This window comes from Trichosurus vulpecula, chromosome 9, assembly GCF_011100635.1.
Source record: "Trichosurus vulpecula isolate mTriVul1 chromosome 9, mTriVul1.pri, whole genome shotgun sequence".
Classification (NCBI taxonomy): Eukaryota; Metazoa; Chordata; class Mammalia; order Diprotodontia; family Phalangeridae; genus Trichosurus; species Trichosurus vulpecula.
In genome coordinates, this window is record NC_050581.1 from 8,035,539 (window position 1) to 8,063,461 (window position 27,923).

Here is a 27,923-nt window from a genome sequence, read left to right on the forward strand (position 1 = left end):
ATGCATTTCAGAATGCATTTCATATGCAGAAAAAAATTTTTAAGCATGTTCAGAGATGCCAGATCCCTGTCCTATTATGTAACTCCAAACGTTCAGTGGTTTTTCTCTATGGCACCATTCTTGTGCCATGCAAAATGTGAAAATTCCACTGTCATTTCATATCCTTTTTGTTTTTTATTTCCTCTATGAATCCCTCCTTCCATTCTTTCAGGGAACATTTCAGTCTTAGAAATGTGTTCGTCTATCCCTTTTTTTTCCTGTAGGTTAGAGGCAAGTACTCATTTTGGAGGCAGATTTTTCTTTTTACTTATAGAAGTACAAACACGGAAGACTGTGCACATAATTATAAAGTTCTCCTGGCCTTTAATATAGGGTACTCCAAAAATCTAGTGCAGTTTTAAGCTTTAAAACCTTATCAGGTGAATATTGAAACTGTTTGAGAAAATCTTTGTTTTCAGTCTAAGGAAAAATCTTTCAACATTGTTGAAACTTATCTTGGAACATACAGAGGATTTTACTGATTATGCCTACCCTAGCCATGAGCATAGGAAATGCGTCTTGGAGCTGCCAAACCAAATTAAATTTGAATTGCAACACCTGGTTTCAGTGTGGATGCAAACAGCAAGAACTTTTGGTATTAAAATAAAGTTTGTTTAACAATTTTTCTCCCTAAAGTATTATGGCATGTGCAGGACTGCAGGTTTTGACCCCATGGTGAAGCTAGAGGGTTTATATCCGCAGAAGTGACCTTTAGTGGTCTACAAAATGAGGTTAATTTGGCATATCCTGTACTTGATGAAGTCATGGAAAGTTTTTAGTAAATACTGGTTCCTTTTTTTTTTCTTCACTGTTCTTCATTTTTATTTGTCTTGTACTTATCACAATTTCTGTTGAACAGGTTTTTTCTTGTTTGTTTTTAAATATTTGGGAGGGGTTTTTGCTTGCCATCTCCCCTCCAACCCTTCTGCACTCACCTATCCCAGAACAGTTCATTTTGTGTACTGTGACTTTGGGTGGGGGTGGTGCTTTTTCTTTTGTTTTTTTCTCCTTTAGCAGTAGGACTTAATGTTTTCATCTTTCAAAGAACTAAAACCTTAAAATTGCACTAAGATTTTTGGAGCACCCTGTTCTCGTTTGAAGCTGTTACTTGAACCCAGGTCTCTTGTCTACTAAATCAATGCTCTTTTCACTCTATTGTAATGTTTAGGTAGGGAGTTTGGATTTAAGTTAATAGACAAAGGGTTGATAATGTAAGTAGGAGAATAATAGCATTGGTGTGCTTTAAGAGGATTAATATGGTGGCAGTCGATGGAATGGATTACTGCCGTTGGGAAGAGACAAATAAGCAGGGATGTCAGTCAGGAGAGTATTACAATAATGCAGGTAAGAGATGAGGGCCTAAATTATGGTAATGATAGTGGAAATAGAAGGAAAGAAATATATGTAAGAGATATTGCAGAGTTAAAATTGACAGGATTTGGTAAATGAGTAAATTTGGAGAATCATGAAGTAGAAAAAGTCAGATTAGTTTGTGCCTGGGTAACTAGAAGAATAGTGGATGGTGATGCCATTAATACAAATAGGGCAGTCATGTGGAAAAACTAATTCCAGAGGGAAGATGAGTTTGGCTTTGTACATTTTAATTTTTGACATTGGAAATTTGAAGAATGATAGGCTTTACTTTTTTTTAAACTTCATAGCAACTCTGTAACATAACTCAGTAAATTCTAACATTTAAAAATTCCAACCTAAAATTATATTTCACAGAATCAGAATTATTATTGATTTAAAGGGATGATAGGAATAAGAAATTTTTTTTCATTTTAGCAAAGCAAGAAGACAAAGAATGTCATGGAAGATCTGGAACTAGCTATATTAAAAATAAGCCAGAGCATGAATGAATTTAAAAGAGAGGTAAGCACAATTTGAAATTTAATCTCTTTTAATTCTTCACTCATGTAGTTACATGCTAAATACCAGTATGCACTACAAATTTAAGTAAGTCTTTTTAACAAAAAAGAATAATAAAACCACAGAATCTCAGTTAGAAAGGACCTCTGAGGTCATCTAAGCCTGTGTTGTCTAACTCAAATAGAAATAGATCCCTGCAGCATTCATAGTGACTTAGAAGCCACAAATTAATATTATCTATGTTGTATTTATTTTTATTTGTTTTGCTAAAAATTTCCCAATCACATTTTAATCTGGTCCTTGACTCTAGGGTTTTGCTCTGCCAAGTTTGACACCTCTGAATTCTAGAATATGTCACATCTGAACAAGAATCTACTGTACAAACCCTCAGGTTCATTTTCTGTAAAATGGGAACCACAGAGCATCTTCCTTGTAGGTTGTTGTAAAGATCGGTGAAGCAATGATTTGCATAAAATGATTTGCAACTTTAGTGCACTATATATGTATTATTACTTTTTCCTGTGGGTTTCAGCCAACTATTTTTCATACGTTATCTCATTTGTTTCTCACAACATCCCTTTGGGATAAGAACTTTTGTTCTCCCCATTTTATAGATAAGGATCCAAAGCTTCAATAAATTGAAGTTACCAAGTTCAGCTGAACCACATCCAGGATACTAAAAGAAGTGTCGTATGATTTCTGAGTCACTGTCAGTGATCTTCGAAAGGTCATGGAGACTGAGAAAGGTGCCATAGGTCTGATGAAGGGTAAATGTCTTAATTAAGGGGGAGAAAAGGAGAAACTGAAGCCCACAAACTATAAGCCAGCAAACTTGAATCCTATTCCTATCAAAATTTTAGAATGTATTATTAAAAGGATGATTTTATTGAAAAACAGTCATTAAAATATTAAAAGTTCTAAGTTCACAGCCCCCCCAAAATCTATCCATGGACCCCAGGTTAAAAACCCCTGTGTAACTCACATGTTGGTTCATAGATTCAGGTTCTAAAATGTTCTTTATAAGTTAGAATGATGGGCAGTATCTGTTGAGATGAAATTTAAAAGGGATAGCTGTAACATCTTATATTTGAATTTTAAAAAATCAGTTTCATAAGTACAAAATAGGGAAAGTTCATGTAAAAGTCACAGTTCATGTGAAAAAGACATGAGGGGATTAGTGAACTATAAGCCAAGTATGAGTCAACAACATGAAATGATGATCAAAAAAGCTAGTGCAGCCTTGAGCCGTCTCAAGAAAGGCGTAGTAGCCAGGGCTCAGGAGGTGCTAGTTCTGCTTTACTTTTCCCTAGTCAGAGTGCAGCTGGCGCACTGTGTTTAATTCTGGCATCACATCTTATGAAGGATATCAGCAAGATCCAGATCAGGGGAACCAGAATGGTGAAGGACCTCAAGGTCATGTCCTATTGAGGACTGGCTGACTGAGGAATTAGGGTTAGATTTGTTCTGCTTGGTCCCATAAAGCAGAACTAGGAACAATGTGTGGAAACTGTAGGGTAAATCATAAGGCAAAATCAAGAGAAGCTTCAGGAGAAGCAATTAGAACATTGACCTTTCTTGGAGCTTAGCTTAGTGGGTTCCTACTCACTGGAGGCCTTTTATTAGAGGAGATGTGGCACTATAGAGAGTGCTCTACATGGACTCAGGAAGAGTTCAGTTTGAATCCCACCTCTAATCTTTATTTGCTGCATGATCCCTGGCAAGCTACTTAACCTCTCTGAGCCTCGGTTTCTTTATCTGTAAAATGGGGATGATAATTACTATAGCAATGCTTCATGAGGTTGTTGCGAGGATCAAATGAGATGTGTAAACATTATAGTAATTTATTACTAATATTCAAATGGAGGCTGGGTAATGCCATGTTGGAAATGTTGTAGAGGGGAAATATTGTTCAGGTGCAGTTTGAACTAAGTGGCCTATGTTTGTATACCTGGTCTATAGCACGGTGGATAGTTGTCCCTTAATAAAGAAATGCTTGATTGATGGCCTTTCAGAATTCTTTTACGTCTAAGATTCTGTATTAAAGTATAAGTAATTTGTATTTTCTGAAATTAAAAACTTATTTAGAATGATGTATATATTATATTAAAAATAAACCATTTGGACTTGTCTTGCAATTTATTGGGGGAAAGTCAGGAAAGGCCCAAGCTTATTAAATGAATATAATCTAGCCTACGGTGTGGCTGAGTTAATAGTTTACAGGCAATCTCAAAGGATACAAACTGCATTTACTCTTCTGAAAAAAATCTGCAGCATAACATAGGAGAGGCAGTACAGGGGAATGGAAAGTGTTAGAGGAAAGGGGTTCATAACCATACTTTCGACAGCAACCAACTTGGTTACCTTCGGCAAGTTTTGGGGTCTCAGTTTTCTCATCTTTAAAATGGAAGGGTGATATTAAATCACCTCTAAGGCCCCTTCCAGTTCTAAAGCTTATGGTAAGTAACATTTATCTCAATTTAAACTGTATCAGATGGCTAGGTTTAAAAAAATAAGGCTCTGTTGAAGCCAACACAGTACAGTGAGGAAGCATTTTCTAGCTGCCCTCACTAAATGTTAAAACCTCTGCAGCTCCCAATTCATTTACCACAGACTTGAACTGAGAATTTTGACTCAAATGAGATTTTTACTGGGCTGGCTGGTGCTCAGTTTTACCTAATGGTTTGACCCTCTGCCTCAGTCACACAAAAGGAAAAAAATGCTTTCTGGAGCACATGGATTGAAAAAACCTAGAAGAAAAATTATAGCTGTACTGTGTGTGAATAAAAGGAGTGTGACTCCCCAATGATATTTTTACAACCAAAAGAGAATCATTTTCCCCCTCAAAGGAAAAAGTCTTCTCTTTCCAATAAGTATTTGACCTAGCAGTCCACCACTGCCTTTGGACACCAGAGGTGGTGCTTCATCTTTTTTTTTTTAATGAACAAATAATTTTCAAGTTTATTTCCAACTCAATGGGCATCATGGCATAGTGTATAAAGGACTGGCTGGTGAGCCAGGAAGAACAGGCTTCAAATCCTGCCCCTAACATATACTGGCTCTGTGAAATTGAACAAATCCTTTAGCCCCTCGGTGCCCTCAGTAAACTAGGATTATAGATTGCAGAACAGTGGCACATATGCTTTGGTATAGGGAGTTCTTTATACCAATGAAATCATAGCTCCATTCCCTGAAAAAAATCTCAACTCAAGGTCTAAGTCAAAATCTCTCGTTACCTTTCTTTAAGGAAGGTTTCATTGATGCCTTATGTTTTTTATATCATAGTCATTTTTGAATGTATCCTCCCTTCTTGCATCCCCATCTTTCCCTGTTCCCTAATTGAACCATCCCTTGTAGTTCGCTGGTGAATAACTGGTAAAATGCGCCTTTGGGTCTTAGGGACAATCATCAGTCCTTCCAAGAGAAGCAGAAGAACTTGTCAGCTCTCCTCTCCTATTGGCTCTCCTCAGGTTGTGAAAAGGCTCCTAGATGGCCTCTGGTCACCATCCCTGTTGGATTTTTGTCTGTGCTTAACAAGCGCCTCCTCCTCACGTACTCTGACAGGTGTAGCAGTGTTTTGGCTGGAAGATGAACCATGTAAGAAAGGGCTCATTGGTAGTAAAATGAAAAGGATTTGAAGCTTTGGGGACCACCACAAGATGCCACTTTACCAGTTTTCCTCCACAGCTTCTCTGAAACCTAGATGGTGCAATGGAATACTAATATATTTGGTTTTCAAAATATTAATAAGTGGTCAGTGAGCCTTACTCGCCTGTCTCTCATCATTATTCCAACAAATGAAGCTCCACGGTGCAGCGACGTTGCTTGCAACAGATCTTCTAAAGCACCATGCAGATCACGCGATTTTGAAAGCATTAAAAGTTACTGGAGTAGAAGGAAACTTAGAAGGTTTGGCAGAATACTCCTGCAAGCTGTCTGAACAGAAAGAACAGCTTGTTGAGGTGAGTTCATGTGTTATTATTTAACAAACTTTATTATTTGTTAACATCACCTTCTGCCATTCTGTCCTCAGGAAGCAACAAAAAAAAACCATTTTAAAATTCAGCATCATGTGTGACTGTAGCATCTCTATCTTTTTGTGGTAAGAATTCCAACAACCTCAACTGTCTGGAACACAGCCATGAACTTGTTTTTATAATGTCTTGTCATTTTCATATAGGTGATCTCTTTTTTTTTAATTTTTACCTACATTTAGTTGAACCAGATCCTCACAGTTCTAGCTGTTAATCTCCATTTGGAATGTGAATTTGTAAATTAAATTATAAAAATGTTGTTTTCTAGACTTGTCGATTGTTGAGACATATATCGGGGACAGAACCCCTTGAAATTACTTGTATGCATGCAGAAGAGACATTTCAGGTTACAGGACAACAGGTATGATTGTCATTAGATTTTTTTTTCCTCCAAAATAACATTTTTCTAGGAATCAAAAGTTTAGTCTTGAATTTTCATGCCAACCAAATTAAGGATATTTGCTGTCAGGAGGGAAATTTAGGTGCTATTTCTACAAGTTGAAATTAACAGGGAAATATTTTATTTTCAAATCCAAAAACCGTGAGATCTTTCTATAACAGTTTGCCTGGGTATGACTTTGACATCCACTGTATCAAGTGTTAACTGTTGTTCCTGTGCAAAATTTGAGATTGGTGTTTTTAAAGGAAGCTTTAATTTAAAAACACTTTTTGGATTGGTCGAATTAGCTTAGAAGGCCCTCCCCCAACACTGTTGTAAGCTGTAAAACAAAGTTGTCTTGTCATGTAATCTTATCTTCTAATTTTCCTGGCCATTTTTAGGTAAACAATCACTAAGGACTTACTATAGGTCAGGCACAGTGCTAAGCCTTCGGAATAGAAGAAAAGATCAGCAGCTCATAAAAAGATTCTTGGGTCACTGGGAGAGACTGAATGACTTACCTATCCCATTATGCTGAAATAACTTTGTAATTGTTAAACTCTAATTGTAACAGGTAGTATGTTTTAAAACATCAAGAAGTGCCCACTGTAGGGTGCTGGAATTGCATAGTATAACTTTACACCTGATCAAATGATTTTCAGATTGTAGAGCTCAGAAATCTATACATTGTTTTCCCAAGGGTTTTGATAATTATGATTGACGTATTATTTCAACTAGATTCCACCTTGTAGAGCGCCAGCTGAGATGTAGCTCTAGATTTTTATAGAGCTCTAGAGTAGGGAAAGTAGGTTTTTCAACACAGGCAAAGAATATAATTTAGCTCCAGTATTCTACCACCTCTCCCTAGATTCACAGTAATATAAAGCCCCTGTGTTGTCTCCCCTAGCCATGACAGAAGGCCTTTTTTTTAAAATCATACGTTACAGCATATTAGCATTAAATTGCCTTCATCTCTTCTGTAAAACCACTTGTTACAGGCTGTGTGTGGAGTTGGGATGCAATGGAAGGGTATACTTCATTCTCCCTGAAGTGTCAGCTCTTCTTGACACATACCCTAAGATCCTAGATACTAACCTTTTTTTTTAAAATGCATTATTGTTTTAAGTAGCTGTATTTCAAGGTTGATTGCATTTCCAGGGAGGTATTACTTGGACATGAGCTAGTTCTTATTCATGCCTACCTCAGTCACTTCAGACATTCCAGTCAGTTTAAGCCTTAGGTTACTATAACATTTGAGTACTATGAAAATATTCAGTTCAGTTCCACAAACTTTGATTCAATGCCTTTGCAAAGCACTGTGCTAGGTGCTGGGAATATTAAGACAGATTAAAAAAAAGCCCCTGCCCTTAAAAAGTATGTTATATTAAAAAGGACATACCACATACAGAGAGAAGTCAATACAAGATGTTTTGAGAAGGGAGAGAGCACTCACAACTGAGGGGACTCAGGGAAAGTTTCAAAGAGAAGGTGCCACACGAACTGAGTTGACATTTGAAGGAGGATAAGGATTCTGAAAGGTAGAGATGAGAAAGAAGTACATGGGAACATGAGGAACAGCCTATACAAAGACAGAGGTGGGAGGTAGAATTTTAAATTCAGAGAAGTCCAGTTTGGCTAGAACATGGAGTACATGAAGGGGAGTACTGTGAAATAAGGCTGAAAATGTAGATTGGAGCCAGATTGTTGAAGATCTTAAATACAAGGCTGGGGAATTTGTATTTTATCCTAAAGGTAATAAGAAACCATTGGAAATTTTTGAGCAGGAAAGTCATGTATTCAGACCTGTGTTTTAGAAAGATTATTTTGGCAGTTATGTGAAAGACAGATTGGAGAGGGGAAAGACTGGATCTCTGGAATTGGGAGTCTATCCTGGTGAGATGGGATTAAGGCTTGAACTATAGTAGTGACTGTGCACAGAGGATGAATGTAAATGGATGATGTATTGTGGAAATAGAATTGAGGCCATGGAAGTTAATGAGATCAACAAGGAAGAAAGTATAAAATAAGAAAAGGGCCCAGAATAGAACTTAAGAAATATCTAAGGGTGAAAGAATGTGAGCTAGCAAAGAAGGAGCAGGTGTACTGGTAGGAGAACCGAAAGAAATCAGTATCATGGAAACCAAGAGAGAAAATAGTATTCTGGAATTGGGGCTGATTAGCAATGTCAAGAGTTGCATTGGAGGTCAAGAAGAATGAGGACTGAGGAAAGATTATTGGATATAGCAAGCGAGAGGCCATTGGCAGTCTTTGAGATAGAGGTTTCCATAGAATGGTGGAGTGAGGAAGTTTGAGTTTAAAGGACTGAGTCAAGAGTTTTGGCAGTGAAAAGGGGAAAAGAACAGGATTATAGTTTGAGGGGATGGCATGATCAAGAAAGGGTCTTCTGAGTCTGAGGGAGAACTAATCATATTCATAGCTACCTAAGGAGAGATTGAAGATGAGAAAGCGAGAGGGAACTTTCTGAAATTCATTTACACATAGTATATATTCTTCAGATAATTTCAGCTGCTGAAACTTTGACATTACATCCATCCAGCAAGATTGCTAAAGAAAATCTAGATGTGTTTTGTGAAGCTTGGGAGTCTCAGATCAGTGACATGTCAACATTACTAAGAGAAATAAATGATGTATTTGAAGGAAAACGAGGTAAGTCAGAATGCTGGTCACATGTTTAAATTTTTAACTGTTAAGTTTATAGTTTTTGTTTCAAGCTTCATCAGATAAAAAATGTATTATCTTTTGTCACTCAGGTTATCTATTAACCTACAACATGTACATTTTCAGAAATTATAGATTAGAATTATTTTTTATTTTACTAACTCAAATATAGTATGACCGATGAGAAATGATAGAGTTATCTGTAATTTTTGTTCACCTCAGTCATTATTTATCCTAGTATTTAAGCAGTTGAAATCTTCATAAGCATAATTAAGTAGAAATTTTATTTTATTACTTGACTAGTATTGTAGGACTTAATGAATTTAATACTTCGCTTTTATCATTAAGATTCAACCTTACCAGTTTTCTCTTATAACTTTATTCTTGGAACCAGTCCCATACTTAATTCAGTACTATTAGCTTGGCTTATAGACACTTCATAATGTAGTGAATGTAGCTATTTGATTTTTGAACTGCTGTCCTTCCTCTTGGATGGAATCTCTTTACCTGATGACTACACAACCTTGGAATATTTCCTGTGGTTGGTAAGTTTATTGGCATTTTTACAACATATAGAATAATACCATAAGTTATAAAGTAAGACATTATTTTGAGTCTTCATTTTGACTTCACCTGAAAGTTTATTTTTCATTACTATGAGTCTCTTACACTTACTATCAGAAAAAAATCTCATTGTAGTTTGAGTCATGTTATTTCTTAGGGAAAAACCTGTTTAGTATAGTTTAATTATGTCACTTATCAGGAGCATATTATTACAAAATGCCATTTAAAACCACGATCTCATTGAATTCATGTTTATCCACTATATGCAACTATTGGGTGTTTTTGAATGGTCACAGCATAAATGCTGTGGTGTTGTTATTCAGTCGTATCTGACTCTTCATGACCCTAGAGTAGTTTGCCAGTTTCTTCTCCAGCTCATTTTACAGATGAGGAACCGAGGCAAACAGAGTTAAGTGACTTGTCCAGGGTCACATAACTAGTCTGAAGCCAGATTCAGACTCAGGAAGATGAGTCTTCCTGACTTCAAGCCCATCATTCTATCTACTGTGCCACCTAGCTGCCCAAATGCTGTGTATGTTTCCTTAAAAAATCAAAACCACCTCTTTTTTTTAAGAGCCATATCATTTGTGAAACATTCAGTTCAACAAACATTTAGGGAATGCCTGCTATTGTCGTGATTGAGAGTTAACAAAATGGTAAATGGAAACAATTCTCTGAGCAAGATAATATTTATTAACAGGGGCATGCTGCTTATCAATAAATGGGTCAATGGGTTGCCTCCATTTATGCCAAAGACGCTGAGCAAAAGGAAAATTCCCCTTCTATAGATTTCGGGGAGTACAGAACAAACCCCAGAACGGGGTGGATGATATCATGGGATTGAGGGCAGCATGACTGGTTGCAAAGCTGAGGCACAGAGGACAACATAATTGGTTGGAAGTTTGGTGATGGGGACTAGCAAAAAAAAAAACAAACCCTCTTTCCCTCCTGAGAGACCAGGTACAAGATAACAAATTAGACATCCTAGATAAGAAATTAAGACATCCTTGAAGGATAGCTTTGTGGGGTAAAGATAGTAGATCCAACTTCCTTGTGTTCACACACGTATCCCCCAAGGCAGCTAAATTCCCTGAGGCAAGAATATATCAGTGGTTAGCAGGAGAGCTAAATTTTTAAACTTAACCCATTATAGGACAGATTTCTGAACTAAGTTTAGAGACAAAGAAGCATGACTCTAGCAGTTACAGGACAAAATCAATTAATTGTAAATAGGATCAATAAGAAAATGATACAGGATCAATCTTGATCTTCTCACTATATACACGCAAGGTTCTGGGAGGAGATACAAAAAGTGATTGACAGTAGTTCTTCCCTCAAGGAGCATACAATTCAGTAGGAAATACAAGACATACACAAATATATAATACAAGATAAAACATGATAAATGCATTAGAGAAGTAAAAAATTCTGTGTTCAGAAGAGGGCAAGATAACTTCCAGATGGTGACAATGATGGAGAACTTCATGGAAGAGATGGTTGTTTCGATATGACTTCAAAAAAACAATGGAAAACAGTTGAGGAATAAATGAATCTGCAAAGAAATCAGTGTGAGATCCAGCTTAGCCAGACCATCTCAGGAAAATCTGAGGTTAAATTAGAATTAGGTCTTGAAGGAAGAAAGCAATTTTAATAGGCAGTGTGCAGAGGGGTACAAATCTACATATCCAGCCCTATTCTGTCTTCTGAACTCCAGTCCTGCATCTTCAACTGTCCGATTGAAATCTCCATCTGGATTTCTTGCCAGCAGCTCAAACTCAGCATGCATAAAACTGAACTCATCATCTTTTCCCCTAAATCTGTCATTATTTCATTATTTCAGTTAAGGGCACCACCATCCTTGGAGCCACCCAAGTTCAAAACCTCAATCATCTGTGCCTCTTTCCTCCCCTACATGTCCATATCTACTGACAAATCCTGTCAATTCTACCTCCATGACATTTTCTACAAAATAGAACCTTTTATATATTCAGATTATCACCTGTCTCCTAATTGGTGCCTCTACTGCTGATCTCTTCCTTCCCTGATTCAGCCTTCACACAACTGACAAAATAATTTTCCTAAGGTTTTGTCTTCTCTAAAAACCTTTAGTAGTTTCCTTTGTCTCTAGAACAAAATCCAATTAGTCAACAAGAATTTATGGGATACAAAGACGTAAATGCCCTTAAGGAGCTTAAGTTGTCTTTGGAGACACATGTAATACATATACATGTATGCAAAATAAATTCTAGTTAATTTTTTTGTGGGAGAGGCATTAAGACTTGGAGAAATAAGGAAGAGACTCACAGAAATGGTGACACTTGATGTGAACTTTGAAGAAAAGAGTATTCTAAGAGGCAGAAGTGAGCAGGTGGGGCATCTCAAGCTTGGGGGACATCCTGTGCAAAGGGGAAATGTGTATGGAGGACGGCAAAAAGACCGATTTGGCTGGACCACAAGGTGAATTAAATGGAATGATAGATAATAAGGCTGGAAAGTTAGAATGAAGCCAGGTTGTAATGGGCTTTACATGCCAAAATGAGGAGTTTGATCCTAGCGGTAAAAGGAAACCCCTGGAATTTATTAAATGAGGGAGTGATGTGGTCAGAATGAGGCATTAAGAATATCACTTCAGCAGTTATAAGGAGAAAGGATAGTGTGGGGAAAGACTTGAAACAAGGAGGCCAGTTAGGGAGCCATTGCAATAGTCCAGGCAAGAGATGGGGAGGGCCTCAACTAAGGTAGGTGTTTAGTGGAAAGGAGGAGAAAAATCTAAGAAATACCAACTGCTTAGCCTGTCACTTAAGGCCCTCAGTAATCTGGTGCCAGCCTACTTTTCCATATCGTTTCCCTTTATGCATTCTGCATTTTAGCCAAACTGCTTCTAGCTATTCCTCCAGATCTTACTTCTGTGTGTTCACACGGGCTGTCCCCCGTGCCTGGAATGCTCTTCCTCCTGATTTCAGCCTTTCAGAATCCCATTTTTCCTTCAGGGCTCAACTCAAGTACCAACTCTTCCATGTAGCCTTACCCAATCTCCATAGCAACCCCTACCCATAAATTGAAATCCTCACCCCTTCTCATTGCTCGTTCTTCAGATTTATTTGTCCCTTTCGCTTTTTACTTTGCATTGTACTTATCAGAATAACCATCATATCTCTCCACCTCACCCCTTCACCCGAGGTTTCTTGAAGTCAAGGACTATTTCTTTTTTAATCTTTGCATCCCCAACCCCTGATAGAAGGCTTTGTATAGACACTTAATAGGTTGGTTTTTTTAATGAGTCTGTTTCATAATGGAAAAGCACAGAGATGGGAAGGGACAGGTCAAGAAGGAGGGACGATGAGTAGTTTTTATGTAGCATAGAAAACACAAAAGGGACTAGTGTGAAATGAGACTGGAGGAGTAGAGTGGACATGAATCAGAATGGACCTTAGAATGCCTGGATAAAGAGTTTATTCTTTATTTTGTAAGAAATGAGAGATTAGTTTTTAGTCCAGGCCTGTGTTTTAATTAATGTAGGGAAATCCTACAATAGAAACTCCCTCCACCACTGTATAATGTCAATTCATCTGTAACTTGTAGTCTTGGCGAGTTGCTGGAGCACTCAGGTTCAGGTTTCTCATGATCACACAACTAGTATGTGTCAGAGGCAAGACCTATGACCAGGTCCTCCTGACTCCAAGGCCAGCTCTCTATTCAGATTCCGATAATGTCAGACTAAGGAGTTTGCATTATGGCTTGACTCCCCCATAAGAAAAAAGAAGTTAAATGCACAAAAAAAAAAACCTATGCAGGGTCATTTTTTTGGGAGGTACAAAGATTCAATATGACAAAAAACACAAATAATCACAATACGCTTATCTACCAGAATGCTATAATAATAGCCTGCCTCATGCTTGCCATGAGAGTCAGTCAGTAGACACTTACTCGGCACCTACTATGTGCCAGGCACTGTACTAAGCACCAGGAATATAAAAAGAGGCAAAGGACAGTCCCTGCTTTCAGAGAGCTCACCATCTAATGGGGTAGACAGTGAGCAAACAAATGTGAACAAACAAGCTATCTACAGGAAAAACAGGAGATAATTAAGAAAGGGAAGGCATTTGAAATAACAGGGATTGGGAAGGGCTTCCCGTAGAAGACGGGATTTTAGTTGGGACCTAAAGGAAGCCAATATGCAACGACAAAATGTGGAAAAGAGTGGCATAGGCCAAGAAGGCCATGGAAGGCCTGACTTGGGAAGAAGAGCTAGGTTCAAATTTTGCCTTCGAGCAAGCCGCTTAACATATCCAGTTTTCAGTTTGCTGATTTATAAAATGAGTTGGTTGAACTAGGTGGCCTCTACGTTCCCTCCCGGTCATAAATCAATGATGCTGTAGAGACCTTGGGTTGCCTTGTTTCGTATTGTTAACCCCATGGCAGACGATATCACTCACAGGATTCTAGTCCCTTCGTCCTAATTAATTAAAGGGCTGTCTCTAAATTCCCCGTGTTCCGTGACCAGACACATATCAGACATACTTCAGTGAATCCTGCAGTGTTTTCAGACTATGTACTTCAGACCTCTGACTTTTCCCTCTGGGGGTAATTATATACTTGAGGATGCAAGTTTGCCTACACTTGGGTCATATAAAAGAGAACAAGTGGGAACTAATCTCTTTCTTGTGATCATAATTCATGTCATGTTTCTTCTTGCTTATATTGTTGCCTAGAGCTAGATGACTTCTTAGACGCTGGCCCTTGCCCTGCCTTGATCTTTGGCTTGCACCAGACCTATTTACTACTCTGACATTTAACAGTGCTCCAGTCTTTCCAGCCTTGTTAAACTTCTTGGACTTGATCCATCGTCTGCTTTGATTTCGGGATTAATAATCCCTCACTCTTTGTTGGAGCCCAGGGATTCCCAGTCCTTGACTAGCCTAATGATCTCTGATGCCATCCATGTCCTAGCATGGCACAAATATTTTTCACATATCTGATTTCTCATGTCAGGTTGTTTTAGCAGTGGACACTTCTCTACTAAATTGATAGTGTACAAAAAGTTATGTTATATAATTTATAACGTTATATAATTTCACAAGAAGACTACTTATATCAGCTTTCTTATCCAAGGCCCACCAAACCCACCCGAAAAACATTTGTTGAAGATATTCTGGCAAATCAAAGGGTTTATACCATGTGTAGTGATAGAAATAATACCTATGTATTACTTAAGCCTAGCTATCCCCAATACAAAGAATCAGGTTCCAATTTTAGTTTTAAGTTAAGCAGGAGGACTAGTTAAACAGACTCCCTGAGACCATAGGCGCACAGATAGTATGCATTCATACAAATAGTACACCTATCAAGTTTGAAAAGCTGGGAGAAACTTATGATTCATTTGATGATAGAATTGGGATCCCAAAATATCTCGATAGGTTGGAATGATGATCCAAATCTAATAAGATGAAATTTAATAAAGATAAATGTAAAGTATTAAATGTGGGTTCAAAAAGTTAACTGTATAAATATATAGTGGGGAAAACATGGCTAGAGTTAATATGAAAAAGTCCTGGGTCTTTTCATATACTGCAAGCTCAATGAATATTAGTCCCTCTCCCCAGATGAATAAGCTGCATTAAATAAGTGTAGTGTCTAGTATCAGAGAGTTAATTGCCCCACTTTACTCAGCCCTGTTCAGATCACGTATGGATTTCTGGGTGCCATATTTTAGGAAGGATATTAACAAGCTAATAGATACCCAGAACAGGGCAACAAAGATTACGAGAAGACTCAAAATCACCAAGTCTTCAATAAGTGCTTGCTGGCTAAGTTAAAGGGACTGGAGAGATTTCTCCTGACAGAACTTAAGGGGAGTATGATTTGTTTACAGATATTTGAAGGGTGGCCGTGTGGAAGAGAGAATAGCCACTGGTTTTTTTGTTGTTGTTTTGCCTAAGACCAATGGCTAGAAGTTACAGGAAAACATGTTTAGGCTCTGTGAGGAAAAATCTCCTAATAATCAGAGCTGCTCGAAAGTAGAATGTGTTGTCTTATGAGGTAGTATCATCTCTGTTATTAGAGGTCTTATGATGTTAGTATGTTATAAGCAGGATTATTGATTCATAAATGAGTTGTTCTAGATAACTTCTGAGCTCCCTTCCAGCTCTAAGGTTTTATGAAGTGTTAAGATACCAGACTAGGGTGTTGTCAGTGATAATGGAAAGCAAGGAATGAACCCAAGACATACCACAAAGGAAGATATAAGATAATGGATATAAGGGATGTATTAGTGGGAAGGTTGAAAATAGCTTCCAGATTTGGGGCCTGGGTGACAGGAAGAAAGGTGAGACAGTTGACAGAAATGGGAAAATTGGGAAGGGCAGATAGTTTATGAAAGAAGACAATGACTTGAGTTTTTTGTGTGTTGAGATTGAGGACAGGACATCCAAATGGAAGTTCTCTAAAGGCATTTGAAGTACAAGACTAGAGGTCAGGATTGAAAATATAGATTAGGGACTCAATATAGATAAAAGTGATAGTTCAAAGCTGATAGTTGTTACTAATTAAGTTAAAGAGAGAAGAGCCAGAGGGTCAAGGTATGAACCTTAGGTTATATCCACAGTTAGGGGTATGAGAGATACGAGGAACCAAAGGATCAGTGGTAGAGACACAATGAGAGAACCAGAATAGTATCATGAAAGCTCTGGAAATTTTTCAAAACAGAGGAGCAAATCAATAACCAAAGAGAATGAAGACAGAAAAGACCACTGGATTTGGCAAGAATTTTGACACTGACAAAGCAGTTTCAGTAGAGGGATAGGAGCCAGATTACAGGAGCTTGGAAGGGACTAAGTGATGAGGAGGTAGAGCCATTGAGTCCAGAACATTAGTACATCATTTGTTAGAGTACTTGCATTTATGGCATTGTACTGGATACTGTGAAGGATATAAAATAAATAATCCTCAATAAACTTACTGTCTTATCAGGGAAACAGAGCATGATGTAAAGATGAAAATGACTTAATACTCTAAAAAAATACCCAGATTTGCAAAGGCATCTTGTACAAACTGCCTCATGTTGCTGAGAGGGAAGCAGGAGAGCCATTTTGGGAGTTATTTACATGTTGGAGGTAGTTGAAACCACATGAACAATGTTGCTCCAGGAAGAAATATATAGTAGAGGAAGCAGAGGGACTAGAAATGCTTTGGAAAATAGTAGAGTAAAAGGATAAATTGACAAAGGAAATTGAAGAAGAGTGACTAGGAAATCTCACGTGCTATCTATCCATAGCTATATATATATAGTTAGATAGATAGATAGATAGATAGATAGATAGATATAGATATATATACACACACATACACACATGCACACACACTAACAGCAACTCAGCAACTATTTCGTTTTATTTAAAGGAATCTTTTTCATTGACAGGGTCAAAGTGATAACTACATTGTCAGCACAAGAACTAAGATGGTAGTAGGAAAAACCAGATTTTACAAGCTCAAGACTAGGAATCCAAGCAAGCCCACAGGGTTAAATAAAGTCTGCTGGGGGTGGGGAAAGAGGGTAATTTATTCTGGGGACAGGCACCTAACAGAAATGTGAGTTTTTAGGTAAGCCTTTCCACAAGGGTAAAGAGAAGTGAGAGAGAAGTGCTGTTACCAAGATCACAATACCAACAACATTGCCTGGATGGTGCTGAACTACTGACATAATTCCACCTTCCTCATACATAATTCTTTAGTTCCCTCTTTCTAGGACAAGTATTAGTCTGAGGAAAGGCTGAACCTACAGCTGGTAGTTAAGTTCATCTACTATGATTGAGAGGATATGGAGTCAGGCAAACCATTACAATAACTTTCAGTATAACCAGTATAAGATTGTGACTGAAAATACTTGGACTTTGATGGCCCATCCACATTTGCTCTTTTAAGGGGGATCATCTGTTTTAGTTTTAGTTTTGGCCAAATTTTATTTAAGAAATGAAAGCTGGTTATAGGTTTAGATGAATATACTTGAAATATTTTACTTCGTCCTGCAGAATATATCTTAAGTAATTGGCTAATATAAATTTAATATGAAATTATGTAACTCTTCAGTTTCCAGGTTTGTAAATGAAAGAACTTTGTTTCTGAATGCATGTGATTGATAGAATATATATAGCATTACTACTTAAGCATTCCTTAGCAGTTTATGTAATAATATTTAGCATAGTGAAAAGCATAACAGTGAGAAATATTACATTTATGAAACAACTTTGTTTACTAATACATGTATTGTTTGTAGGAGAGAAGCGTGCCTACCTTTCACTTCCAAAGCCAGTGGTAAGTGTCGGAAAGTGGTTTTGCATATTTGAGCCGTTTTGCTAGTGTCTTAAGCAATTAATTGCTTTTAATTTCTCGATAGAGAGAGTCAGCCTTGAAGCCAGGAAGGCCTGGTTTCAGGTCCGCCCACTGACACATATTGGTTGTGTGACCCTGGGCAAGTCACTTAACTTCTCAGCACATTATCCACACCTACCTATGTCACTGCTGCAAGCCATTCTTTCTAATAGTCATATTCTTTTTGCCCACTGCCAAATGGTAGAATGTTGCATAGTCCTTTTACCTTCCCTTCCTTAAAATAAAATCATAAAATGTTAGAGCTGGAAGTTACCTTAAAGAACATGTAGCCTAGTTCCCTCGTTTTACAGAACTGAGACCAGAGAGATTGTATTATTTACTCAAACATGTAATCATGAAGTTAACCTGAGATCAAAAAGTGTTTCTGAGGGTCTGGGGCCTCTCCTAGCTCTCACCCTTTCTGGAACTCTTGTCCCAGATCATAGATGCCTCCACCAGTGGCTTGGAGCTAAGTGAGTCCTTGTTCCCATTACCTAGAAAATAAGGCCTTTTGGGGAGAAGTTAGTGACTTCCTGGTATTCCAAGCTGGAACTCTTAATTCATTTTCTCCTATAAATATTTTGCTATATAGTAATTAATTTCTATAAATCTATATAGTTCAGGTGCTTCAATATTTCAAAAATTTGTAATTTTAGTGGCGTAGGAACTTGCTTTACTGACATAAGTATTTACTGACTCCTTATAGTTAGTAGATTATCTTTAAGAGTTGCTATAGTAAAAAACAATCATCAGTCTGGTGGTCAGTCTCTTTGAACTTTAGATAGGCCAGTTCCAGTAAAACATGTTTATAGTACTCTATCACTAGGCCCATACTTGAAGCTTTTTCAGCTTGTTAGGACCTGGCAAAGCATATGCTTTGGTATAACCTTCAAGAACACAGGGTCATCCCCACATCACAACAAGGCTTCGAAATAAGATTTTTAGCGAGGTCGAAATGTATTTCAGATACACTATGGGTTAAGTAGGCTCTTGTGGGCTGTCCTGGAATCACCATTTGTTGTACAAAATATATTTTTTAAATTCCAAATAATTCACTTAGAATACTTTTGGAATACTTTCATAAATTTGCATATTACCTTAATTTTTGTTTAAAATTCACTATTAGAAAACCAGAGTTCCATACTGTAAGTGTAATCCTCTACAAAATTTAGAAAATAGGATTAGGAAGGCTATCACATTGAAATCTAACTCACTAAATGAAGGTAAACTCTTAGATTTGGAGAAACGTTTAATAAACTGAATTCCAAATTCATAAAAATGAGGAAAACGTGAATTGCATAAAAGATGTTAGAGCTCTGACTTTTTTCATAATAACAATCATTTCATAATATTAGTTCAAATATTAAAATCTTATTGTAAATAATGAATTTAGTTTATGTTTTTATTGACTTATATTTCTTTATGGGCAAATGTACTATTTTTAAAATTACCTTAAACTTTTTTTTTAAATTACAACAGAAGAATAATGCAAACCTGAAGCCATTTAAACCAACCAAACTTGATTCGGAGGTAAGACCATTTCCTATTGAATTGTGTTAAAGTCAGTAATGAAATGGCCAAAAAGTGAAAATTTTTGATTTACAGGAACAAGCAAAGATAGCAAAACTTGGACTTAAGCTTCGCTTACTCACCTCGGATGTAGAGTGTGAAATAGAAAAATGGAAGAACCAGGAGAATGAAATTGTTCGACATGGGCAGAACATGTCCAGTATGGCCTATTCCATATACTTATTTACTCGGTAAATACCATTTTGATGTCTTCAATCCAACCAATATCTTCCATGTTAAGAAAATGTGACTATTAAATTGCTGATGCTTATTTGTTATTATATGAAAGTCAATATCAAGACCTGGTAATAAAAATTTACTTAAGTGAAAGAGAAAACTTTTAAGTGTTCTATGAACACAACTAATCGTTAAGCAGGAGTATATAAGGGCTGGTGAAGCGAATGTTATCCAGTGACGCTAGTGAATATTATCCAATATTCGTATCCCGGTATTAGCCAGTTGTAGTGAAATAAAGTTATTGAATATGCGTAAGTACAGATCTTCTACTTCTGCGGCCTTCTATTTCTGACAGTACGATGATTACTCTGCCTACCTTGCATTTCCCTTCTGCATACCTACTTTTGTATGTCCTGTTACACTAATAGTACATTCTAGAATTTCCCTTGGGACCTATATTAAGCAACACCCTTCTTTTCCTTCTTATACATTCAGGAAAAATTAACTTATCTTTAGTCATCTGGTACCTCCTCATGATTTCTCAAAAATTATCCACAGTGGTTCTTAGATCATATCTGCAAGTCTTTATAGTGCCCTAAGATGTAATTAACCTGAGTCTAAAGACTTGAATTCATTTTTAACAACAGGTACTCTCTTCCCATCTCTCCACCATCTTAGGTTTCAAGCCCCTCTTTATGTTTGTCTCCCGTTTGCAGTTAAAACATCCTTCCACTCAGTGGAGAAAACAAGCGTGAGGTATAGTGTTGCTTCTTCTGTCATAAGAGTATAAACTCATTTCAAGAAGGGATTTCATTCTTTGTATTCCCAGGGCCCAGTGCACAACAGATGCTTAATAAATACTTGTTGATTGATTGTTAAATTCATACCATACCCCTATGCGGTTCTTCGCTCCCCTGCCCATTGTTTTCTTCGTATTCTGGATACCACTTTTAAAAAGACTTGTTGCCTTAAGCTATTGTAACAAGGCTTTCTGACAAGTTCCTCCCAGTCTTTTGCGTTTGTCTTTGGTTATGTCTTCTCAGCTCATGTATATTTTTAAAATCTAATTTCATCAGAGAGCTTCTTATGCAACTACATTGGTTTCTTTAGATGCTTCTTTTTTTTATCACATTTTTATCACATTTATTTACAATTATGTGAACAGAATTTTGTCCTTAAGAATTCTGCCCCCATCTTGAGTACTCCCTTTAGAGTCCTTGGCCATGGAGTCATACGACTGTGTTTTCATCCTAAGGCAGATTGGACTGTGCCTAAATTCCTTTCCTTTGTATTACAAACTCCAATGTGACACAGTCATTCTCTCCTATTAGTTTTCACCTTCCATGTAATCAGTGTTTCATTTTAGTCACAATTAAGAAAGCAGGTAGTTTCCCCAACAGCTTCCTCTCTCTTCTAAAGAATGAAATCAGCAGAGTAAATCTACTGTTCTACTTTAGAGCAGTAGATTTTCTATCATGACGTTTTAGGAAAGCATCTTCCCTGTCCTCCATCCAGATGGATTGTCTAAGATATATTCCCACAAAGATATCATTTTGCTTTCTTTCTCCACTTTAGCTCTTCAGATGTATTGGTTTTCATAACCAAAGACATCGACAAACTGGATTGTCCATAAACTCCTGTTATGTGTTAGGCTCTTGAGATGAAAATACAAAAATGAAAGTTTCAACTCTTATTAAGCTTGCATTTGATTGGGGAAGATGGCCAGTACATCTACAAATATATACAAAATAAACACGAGGAAATTTGAGGTGGGGGGAGCACTAGTAGCTGAGAGGATCAGGAAAGGGATCGGGTAGGAGGTGGCTTTGAAACAAACTAGGAATTTTTTGAGGAAGAAGTGAGGAGTGAATGCATTTGGGGCGTCAAGGACAGCCTATACACGAGCAAAGAGGGAAGATGGACTATCCTATGTGAAGAGCAACAAAAGGGCAGTTTGACTAGACTGAAGAATGTGTGAAGGGGTGTAAAATAATAAGGCTGGAAGGGTTAGAGCCATATGTTAAAAGACTTTGTTTTTTTGTTCTAATGTCCATATACTTATTTCCCTTCCCTATTAGATATATTTATTTTGAAATGAAAAGTTACATTTTTGCTCAGAATAATATATTCCATATTGCAGTAGAGTCTCCCGAGTATCAGCGATTCTTCTGTCAAGTCTTAGTTACCTCCTTGTGTGCAAATTTCAGATTTGTTTAGCATCCTTGAGATATAGCAGTGTACGAGTATCTAGTGTCATAGTATTTTCCCCAGCCCACTTTCCTCTTACGTGAACCTTGTCTTATAAAGCGCTCCTTTCTTTCATACTCGTGGGCCTTTAACTATTGTTTTTCAGTTTTATCTTGGCATTTTTCTTCTCGAAATTTTAGTGTAGAGTCCTTTTGGCTATGGAGTGAGACTCCTAGCTTTTGTGGGGCTCCTCTCTTTCCCAGAAAACCATCGCATTTAGTCCAGAAAGATAAAATGCTATTCAATACTGTTTTTGTAACCATTTGTTCACTTAGCATATTTTTTTCTCTCTCAGAGTCATGACTTTCAAATGCTAGACCAAGTAAACACACAACTTGCTCTCAGGTTTTACCTAGGATTTCAAAGACATTCGAGATATATTACAGGGGTTTATTTTGTTTTGTTTTGTTTTTTTCTGAAAGTGTCATTCAATCTCATGTAAATCAACAGAAGTGAATAGAAATGAGTGCGTCCGATGGGTCTTAAAGGGCTCCCTTTCATGCCTTTGATACATATGCCAGGACTTCTTCCAATTTGCTGTATCAGGTCTATATACACTTACCCCCCATGCCTTAGTAGAAAGTTGTGAGCTATCATAAAGACATTTCCTCTTGGGAAAAGGTACAGGATTCTTTTTGCCTGACACTGCCCAGGTAGCCCCCTTAGTGTTCTGAGAGATGTGGAAGAGGAATATCAAATTTATTTTATATTTCCACTGGTGTAGAACTTCTTTTTTCATCCGTTCCCTACATTCTTCTGCTTGGCAGCCTTTGGATATTGAATGGGATTCTCATCTACCCCCGAGAACCTCTCTCTAGCTTCCTGCCCAGATTGTTTCTTCTGTCTTCCTAGCAGCCCTTCCTTCTTCCTAATGAATGAGAGGAGAAGTGAGCGTCTACTTTGTTCCTAGTTCTTTACGGCCACAAAAAGTGCTGATCTACATATCTTGGTGTCAATAGAGCTTTTGTTTTTGTTAATGACCTCGGACATTTTAGCTAGTAAAGATTCAGGGTGCACTGAGTTAGAGCACAGCACAGCGTAATAAACATTTCTTAAGTGCCTTCTATGTACGAGAGACTGGCTAGGGATGAGGGGAAGGAAATAGGGAAACAAATATGTATAGAATGCCTGCTGTGTGCCAAGCACTTCACCTCACAGTAACCCTGCAGAGCAGGTGCTACTGTTATTCCCATTTCACATGTGAGGAAACTGAGGCAAACAAGTTGTGATTTGCCATATTTTATCAGTATGTGCGGCCTGAAGGTCACACAGGTCGTAAGTGGTTATGGTGGGATTTGAATTCAGGTCTTCCAGACTCTAGAGCCCAGTGCTCTATTCAGTGTGTCCTCTAGCCACCTAAGGTCACCCGTGCGTGAAAATACACATTTTAAAAAAACAGATTATCTGACCCTCAATGATATTAAAATTTATATCCAGGACTATGACGCATATCCAAATAAGTATGATAGAAGGGAGAATGTGTTAAGGATAAGGGCAAAGAAGACACTAGTACAAAATACAGTGTGAAAATTTGAAAGGGAAGAGATCACTTTCAGCTGAGGGATAAGGAAAGGCTTAATGAAGATATAGCACTGACTTTTATAGGAAGAAAAGCAAAGAACTGGAGGAATTCTATTCCAGGCATTGGCAATAGCCCCCATGAATATGTGGTGGTATGATAAGGTATGAGAATAGCTTGACTGTACAGACTGATTACAACAGATAGTCCTAAATGGAATAATATGGAGGAGTCCCTTAAATACAAAACTAATGAGTCAATAGTTATGAGTTTTTTGAAGAGAGGAGTCGGATTTGTGCCTTCAGAAGATTATTTTAGCAGCTGTGTGCAGGATGAACTAAGAAGGGAAGATGCTGGAAGATGATTAGAATAATCTCGGTAAAGGGTACATGAGAGTTTGTACTAGTGGGGTGAGGAGCGGGTAGGTATGAAAAGAAAGACTCAGCAGTTTATCAGAGGTAGGGTGGAGGAGTGGAGGAGAATCAAAGATGACTGAGATTTTAATCTTTGTAACAAAAGATTCTGCTACCACCAACAGAAATGGGGATGCTGAGAGAAAGAGCAGATTTTGGCAGCTGACTGTCAGTATTAAATGGCTGAAAAGGATGAAGACTAGGAAGTGGCTTTTGGATTTGGGAATTATAAAGTAATCTTCAAGAGATCTGACTCAGTAAACAGAGAAGGGCAGAAGATTAGGAGTGAGTGATGCGGAAGCAGATGCGGTAATTACAGGTTATCTTCCAGAAGTTTAATAGTAAGGAACAGAAAGATACACAATGATAAGTTGAGGTAATAGGAATACACATGCAGTGTCAGCTTTTGGGAGGGAGGTCCTAGAGGATCACACTCATACAATAGGTTACTAAGAAAAGCCTGAAAGTGTCGGTAGAAAATTCCCTGCATCTCCATGTTCTTGCTCAGACTTTTTTGCCTGCAAAATCCCACAGCTTCCCAGTTTCAGTTCCTTGTCTTAGTGAAGGCTGAGCTAGACAGTGAGATTATGCTACTAGTGCCCAAGCATTTCTTCTGCTGACTGTTATAGCCTCTCATCAGAAGTACCGGCTGGCAAAGGGACTTCATCTGCCTTGCCTCTGTGACTGTCAGCAAGTACCTACAGATCCATTTCTCTTATTGCTCTTTAACCACTTCACCAGTACTGTGCTTCCCCTGAATTTCTTCACATGAATATATATTCTTTCTTTTTCCCAAGGTCATGTTTTTTTATCTTTTATTTTTTTAGTTCCAAATTCTCTCCCCTCTTCCCCTCCCACCCACCCTCCCTAAGAAGTCAAGCAATTCAACATAGGCCATATGCGTATCATTATGTATAACCCTGACACAATACTCATGTTGTGAAAAGACTCACTATATTTTGCTCCTTCGTAACCTATCCCCCTTTATTGAATTTTCTCCCTTGACCCTGTCCCCTTTCAGAAGTGTTTGTTTTTGATTACCTCCACCCACATCTGCCCTCCCTTCTATCATCCCCCCCTTTTTTTTATCTTCTTCTTCCTCCTTTTTTCCTGTGGGGTAAGTTACCCAATTGAGTATGTATGCTTTTCCCTCCTCAGGTCAAATCTGATGAGAGCAAGATTCACTCATTCCCCCTCACCTGACTTCTCTTCTCTTCCTACAGAACTGCTTTTTCTTGCCACTTTTATGCAAGATAATTTACCCCATGCTATCTCTCCCTATCTCCCTCTCAATATATTCCTCTCTCATCCCTTAATTTTATTTTATTTCTTTTAGATATCTTCCCTTCATCTTCAACTCACCCTGTGCCCCCTCTCGCTCTCTCTCTATATATATACACATACATATACACACACACACACACACACACACACACACACACACACACACACACACACATATATATGCATATTCCCTTCAGCTACCCTAATACTGAGGTCTCATGAATCTTACACATCATCTTTCCATGTAGGAATGTAAACAAAACAGTTCAACTTTAGTAAGTCCCTTGCAATTTCTTTTTCTTTTTCTTTCTCTTGATTACCTTTTCATGCTTCTCTTGATTCTTGTGTTTGAAAGTCAAATTTTCTGTTCAGTTCTGGTCTTTTCACTGAGAAAGCTTGAAAGTCCTCTATTTTATTGAAAGTCCATATTTTGCCTTGGAGCATGATACTCAGTTTTGCTGGGTAGGTGATTCTTGGTTTTAATCCTAGCTCCATTGACCTCCGGAATATCGTATTCCAAGCCCTTCAATCTCTTAATGTAGAGGCTGCCAGATCTTGGGTTATTCTGATTGGGTTTCCACAATACTCAAATTGTTTCTTTCTGGCTGCTTGCAGTATTTTCTCCTTGATCTGGGAGCTCTGGAATTTGGTGACAATATTCCTAGGAGATTTCTTTTGGGGATCTATTTGAGGAGGTGATCGATGGATTCTTTCAATTTCTATTTTGCCCTGTGGCTCTAGAATATCAGGGTAGTTCTCCTTGATAATTTCTTGAAAGATGATATCTAGGCTCTTTTTTTGATCATGGCTTTCAGGTAGTCCAATCATTTTTAAATTCTCTCTCCTGGATCTATTTTCCAGGTCAGTGGTTTTTCCAATGAGATATTTCACATTGTCTTCCATTTTTTTCATTCCTTTGGTTCTGTTTTATAATATCTTGATTTCTCATCAAGTCACTAGCTTCCACTTGCTCCAATCTAATTTTTAAGGTAGTATTTTCTTCAGTGGTCTTTTGGACCTCCTTTTCCATTTGGCTAATTCTGCCTTTCAAGGCATTCTTCTCCTCATTGGCTTTTTGGAGCTCTTTTGCCATTTGAGTTAGTCTGTTTTTTAAGGTGTTGCTTTCTTCAGTGTATTTTTCAGCATTTTTTTTGGGTCTTCTTTAGCAAGTCATTGACTTGTCTCTCATAGTTTTCCCACATTCTTCTCATTTCTCTTCCCAATTTTTCCTCTACTTCTCTAACTTGCTTTTCCAAATCCTTTTTGAGCTCTTCCATGGCCTGAGACCAGTTCATGTTTTTCTTGGAGGCTTTTGTTGTAGGCTCTTTGACTTTGTTCACTTCTTCTGGCTGTATGTTTTGGTCTTCTTTGTCACCAAAGAAAGAATCCAAAGTCTGAGACTGAATCTGGGCGCGTTTTCGCTGCCTGGCCATATTCCCAACCAACTAACTTGACCCTTGAGTTTTTCAGCAGGGTATGACTGCTTGTAGACTAAAGAGTTCTATGTTCCACACTTGGGGGGATGTGCCAGCTCTGCCACAGCAGCACTCCTCCTTCCCCAAGAACCCCCAGACCGGACTGGACTTAGATCTTCATCAGGCTCTGCACTCCTGCTCTGATCCGCCACTTAATTCCTCCCACCAGGTGGGCCTGGGGCCCGAAGCAACTGCAGCTGTAGTTCTGTAGCTACCCCACCTCCGCTGCCCCAGGGGCGGTAGCCGAATCTCGAACTCCTTCCACTCCTGCAGCTTTTCCCACTAACCTTCTCTGTTGTCTTTGGTGTTTGTGGGTTGAGAAGTCTGGTAACTGCTACAGCTCACTGATTCAGGGTGCTAGGGCATGCTCTGCCCAGCTCCATGAATATATATTCTTAATGTACACTGTGATTCCCCTACCCTTTTAATCTCCTTTGTTCCTTTCTCATGTAGCTATTTTTAGCTGTCAATCTCATCCCACCGAGGTTCAGTAATAGCTTTGAGGTCAAATTTCCTTCCTTTGATTAGGACCTCCAGTTTACCCTTTTTGCTACCCATTATCTATGTGTTCATATATAGACATCTGAAGCCATAAGTTTTATTGCTAGTTCTCTTTTTAGATCATGCTTACTATGAATTACTAGTCTTCTCTTCTGCAGTTACTCTGTTACACCTAAGATTCTCTGTGGTATCTGTGGTATCTGTGGACAGTTTTCTCCCTCCACTGTATTTTCAGTTTAAAGCTCCCTTGATCAGATTTGCAAGACTGGGGAAATACATTTTTACTGGGCAGGAGCTATCCTGTGTTTCAAATGATGGGCTAAAACTGAAATTCTATTTTCTCACACCAACTTTTTCATCTGCATTTCACTTCCCAAGGCTGCCTCTCTTAGTAGTGCTAAAAACAACACCTATGCCTTCAAGACCTTCAGGTTTTTTACCCAGGACTTAAAAATCCTTAGAAATGCTTTTTTTTAAAGTATGCTCCTAGTGTGCTTTAAGTGTGCTACCCACAGAGTGGGTAGTGATCAAAAGGTTTGACAGATTTCAAGAGGCTCTCTGACAGATCCCAAACATGTTTCCTGGGAAAACAATAAACTTCTCTATTGTTCATCAGCATCCCTTAATAGTGAGTTAGTGGCCACTGTCACTCCTCCCCTCTTCTTTTCATCCTTCTCACCAGTTCATTCTTTGAAGTGCAAAAAGTTGTTTCCTCCTAACAGCATTTAGCTCCCTTTTCCAAGGGAAGAGTTATATGTCTTATATTTAGTTCTAAATCAAGGGTGTTTTCTTCTCTTTATGTCTTAG

The 27,923-nt window shown here is 38.0% G+C and overlaps 1 protein-coding gene across 1 annotated transcript in view; it reads left to right on the forward strand.

The window, feature by feature from the left end:
• CTNNAL1 (catenin alpha like 1) overlaps positions 1-27,923 on the forward strand; it is a 100,735-nt gene that overhangs the window by 62,927 nt on the left and 9,885 nt on the right. The window contains exons 8-14 of the mRNA XM_036737772.1: positions 1,828-1,914; positions 5,712-5,870; positions 6,211-6,303; positions 8,838-8,988; positions 17,837-17,874; positions 19,411-19,461; positions 19,537-19,691. Coding sequence (XP_036593667.1) covers positions 1,828-1,914; positions 5,712-5,870; positions 6,211-6,303; positions 8,838-8,988; positions 17,837-17,874; positions 19,411-19,461; positions 19,537-19,691 — 734 coding nt within the window. The remainder of the gene's footprint in view (positions 1-1,827; positions 1,915-5,711; positions 5,871-6,210; positions 6,304-8,837; positions 8,989-17,836; positions 17,875-19,410; positions 19,462-19,536; positions 19,692-27,923) is intronic.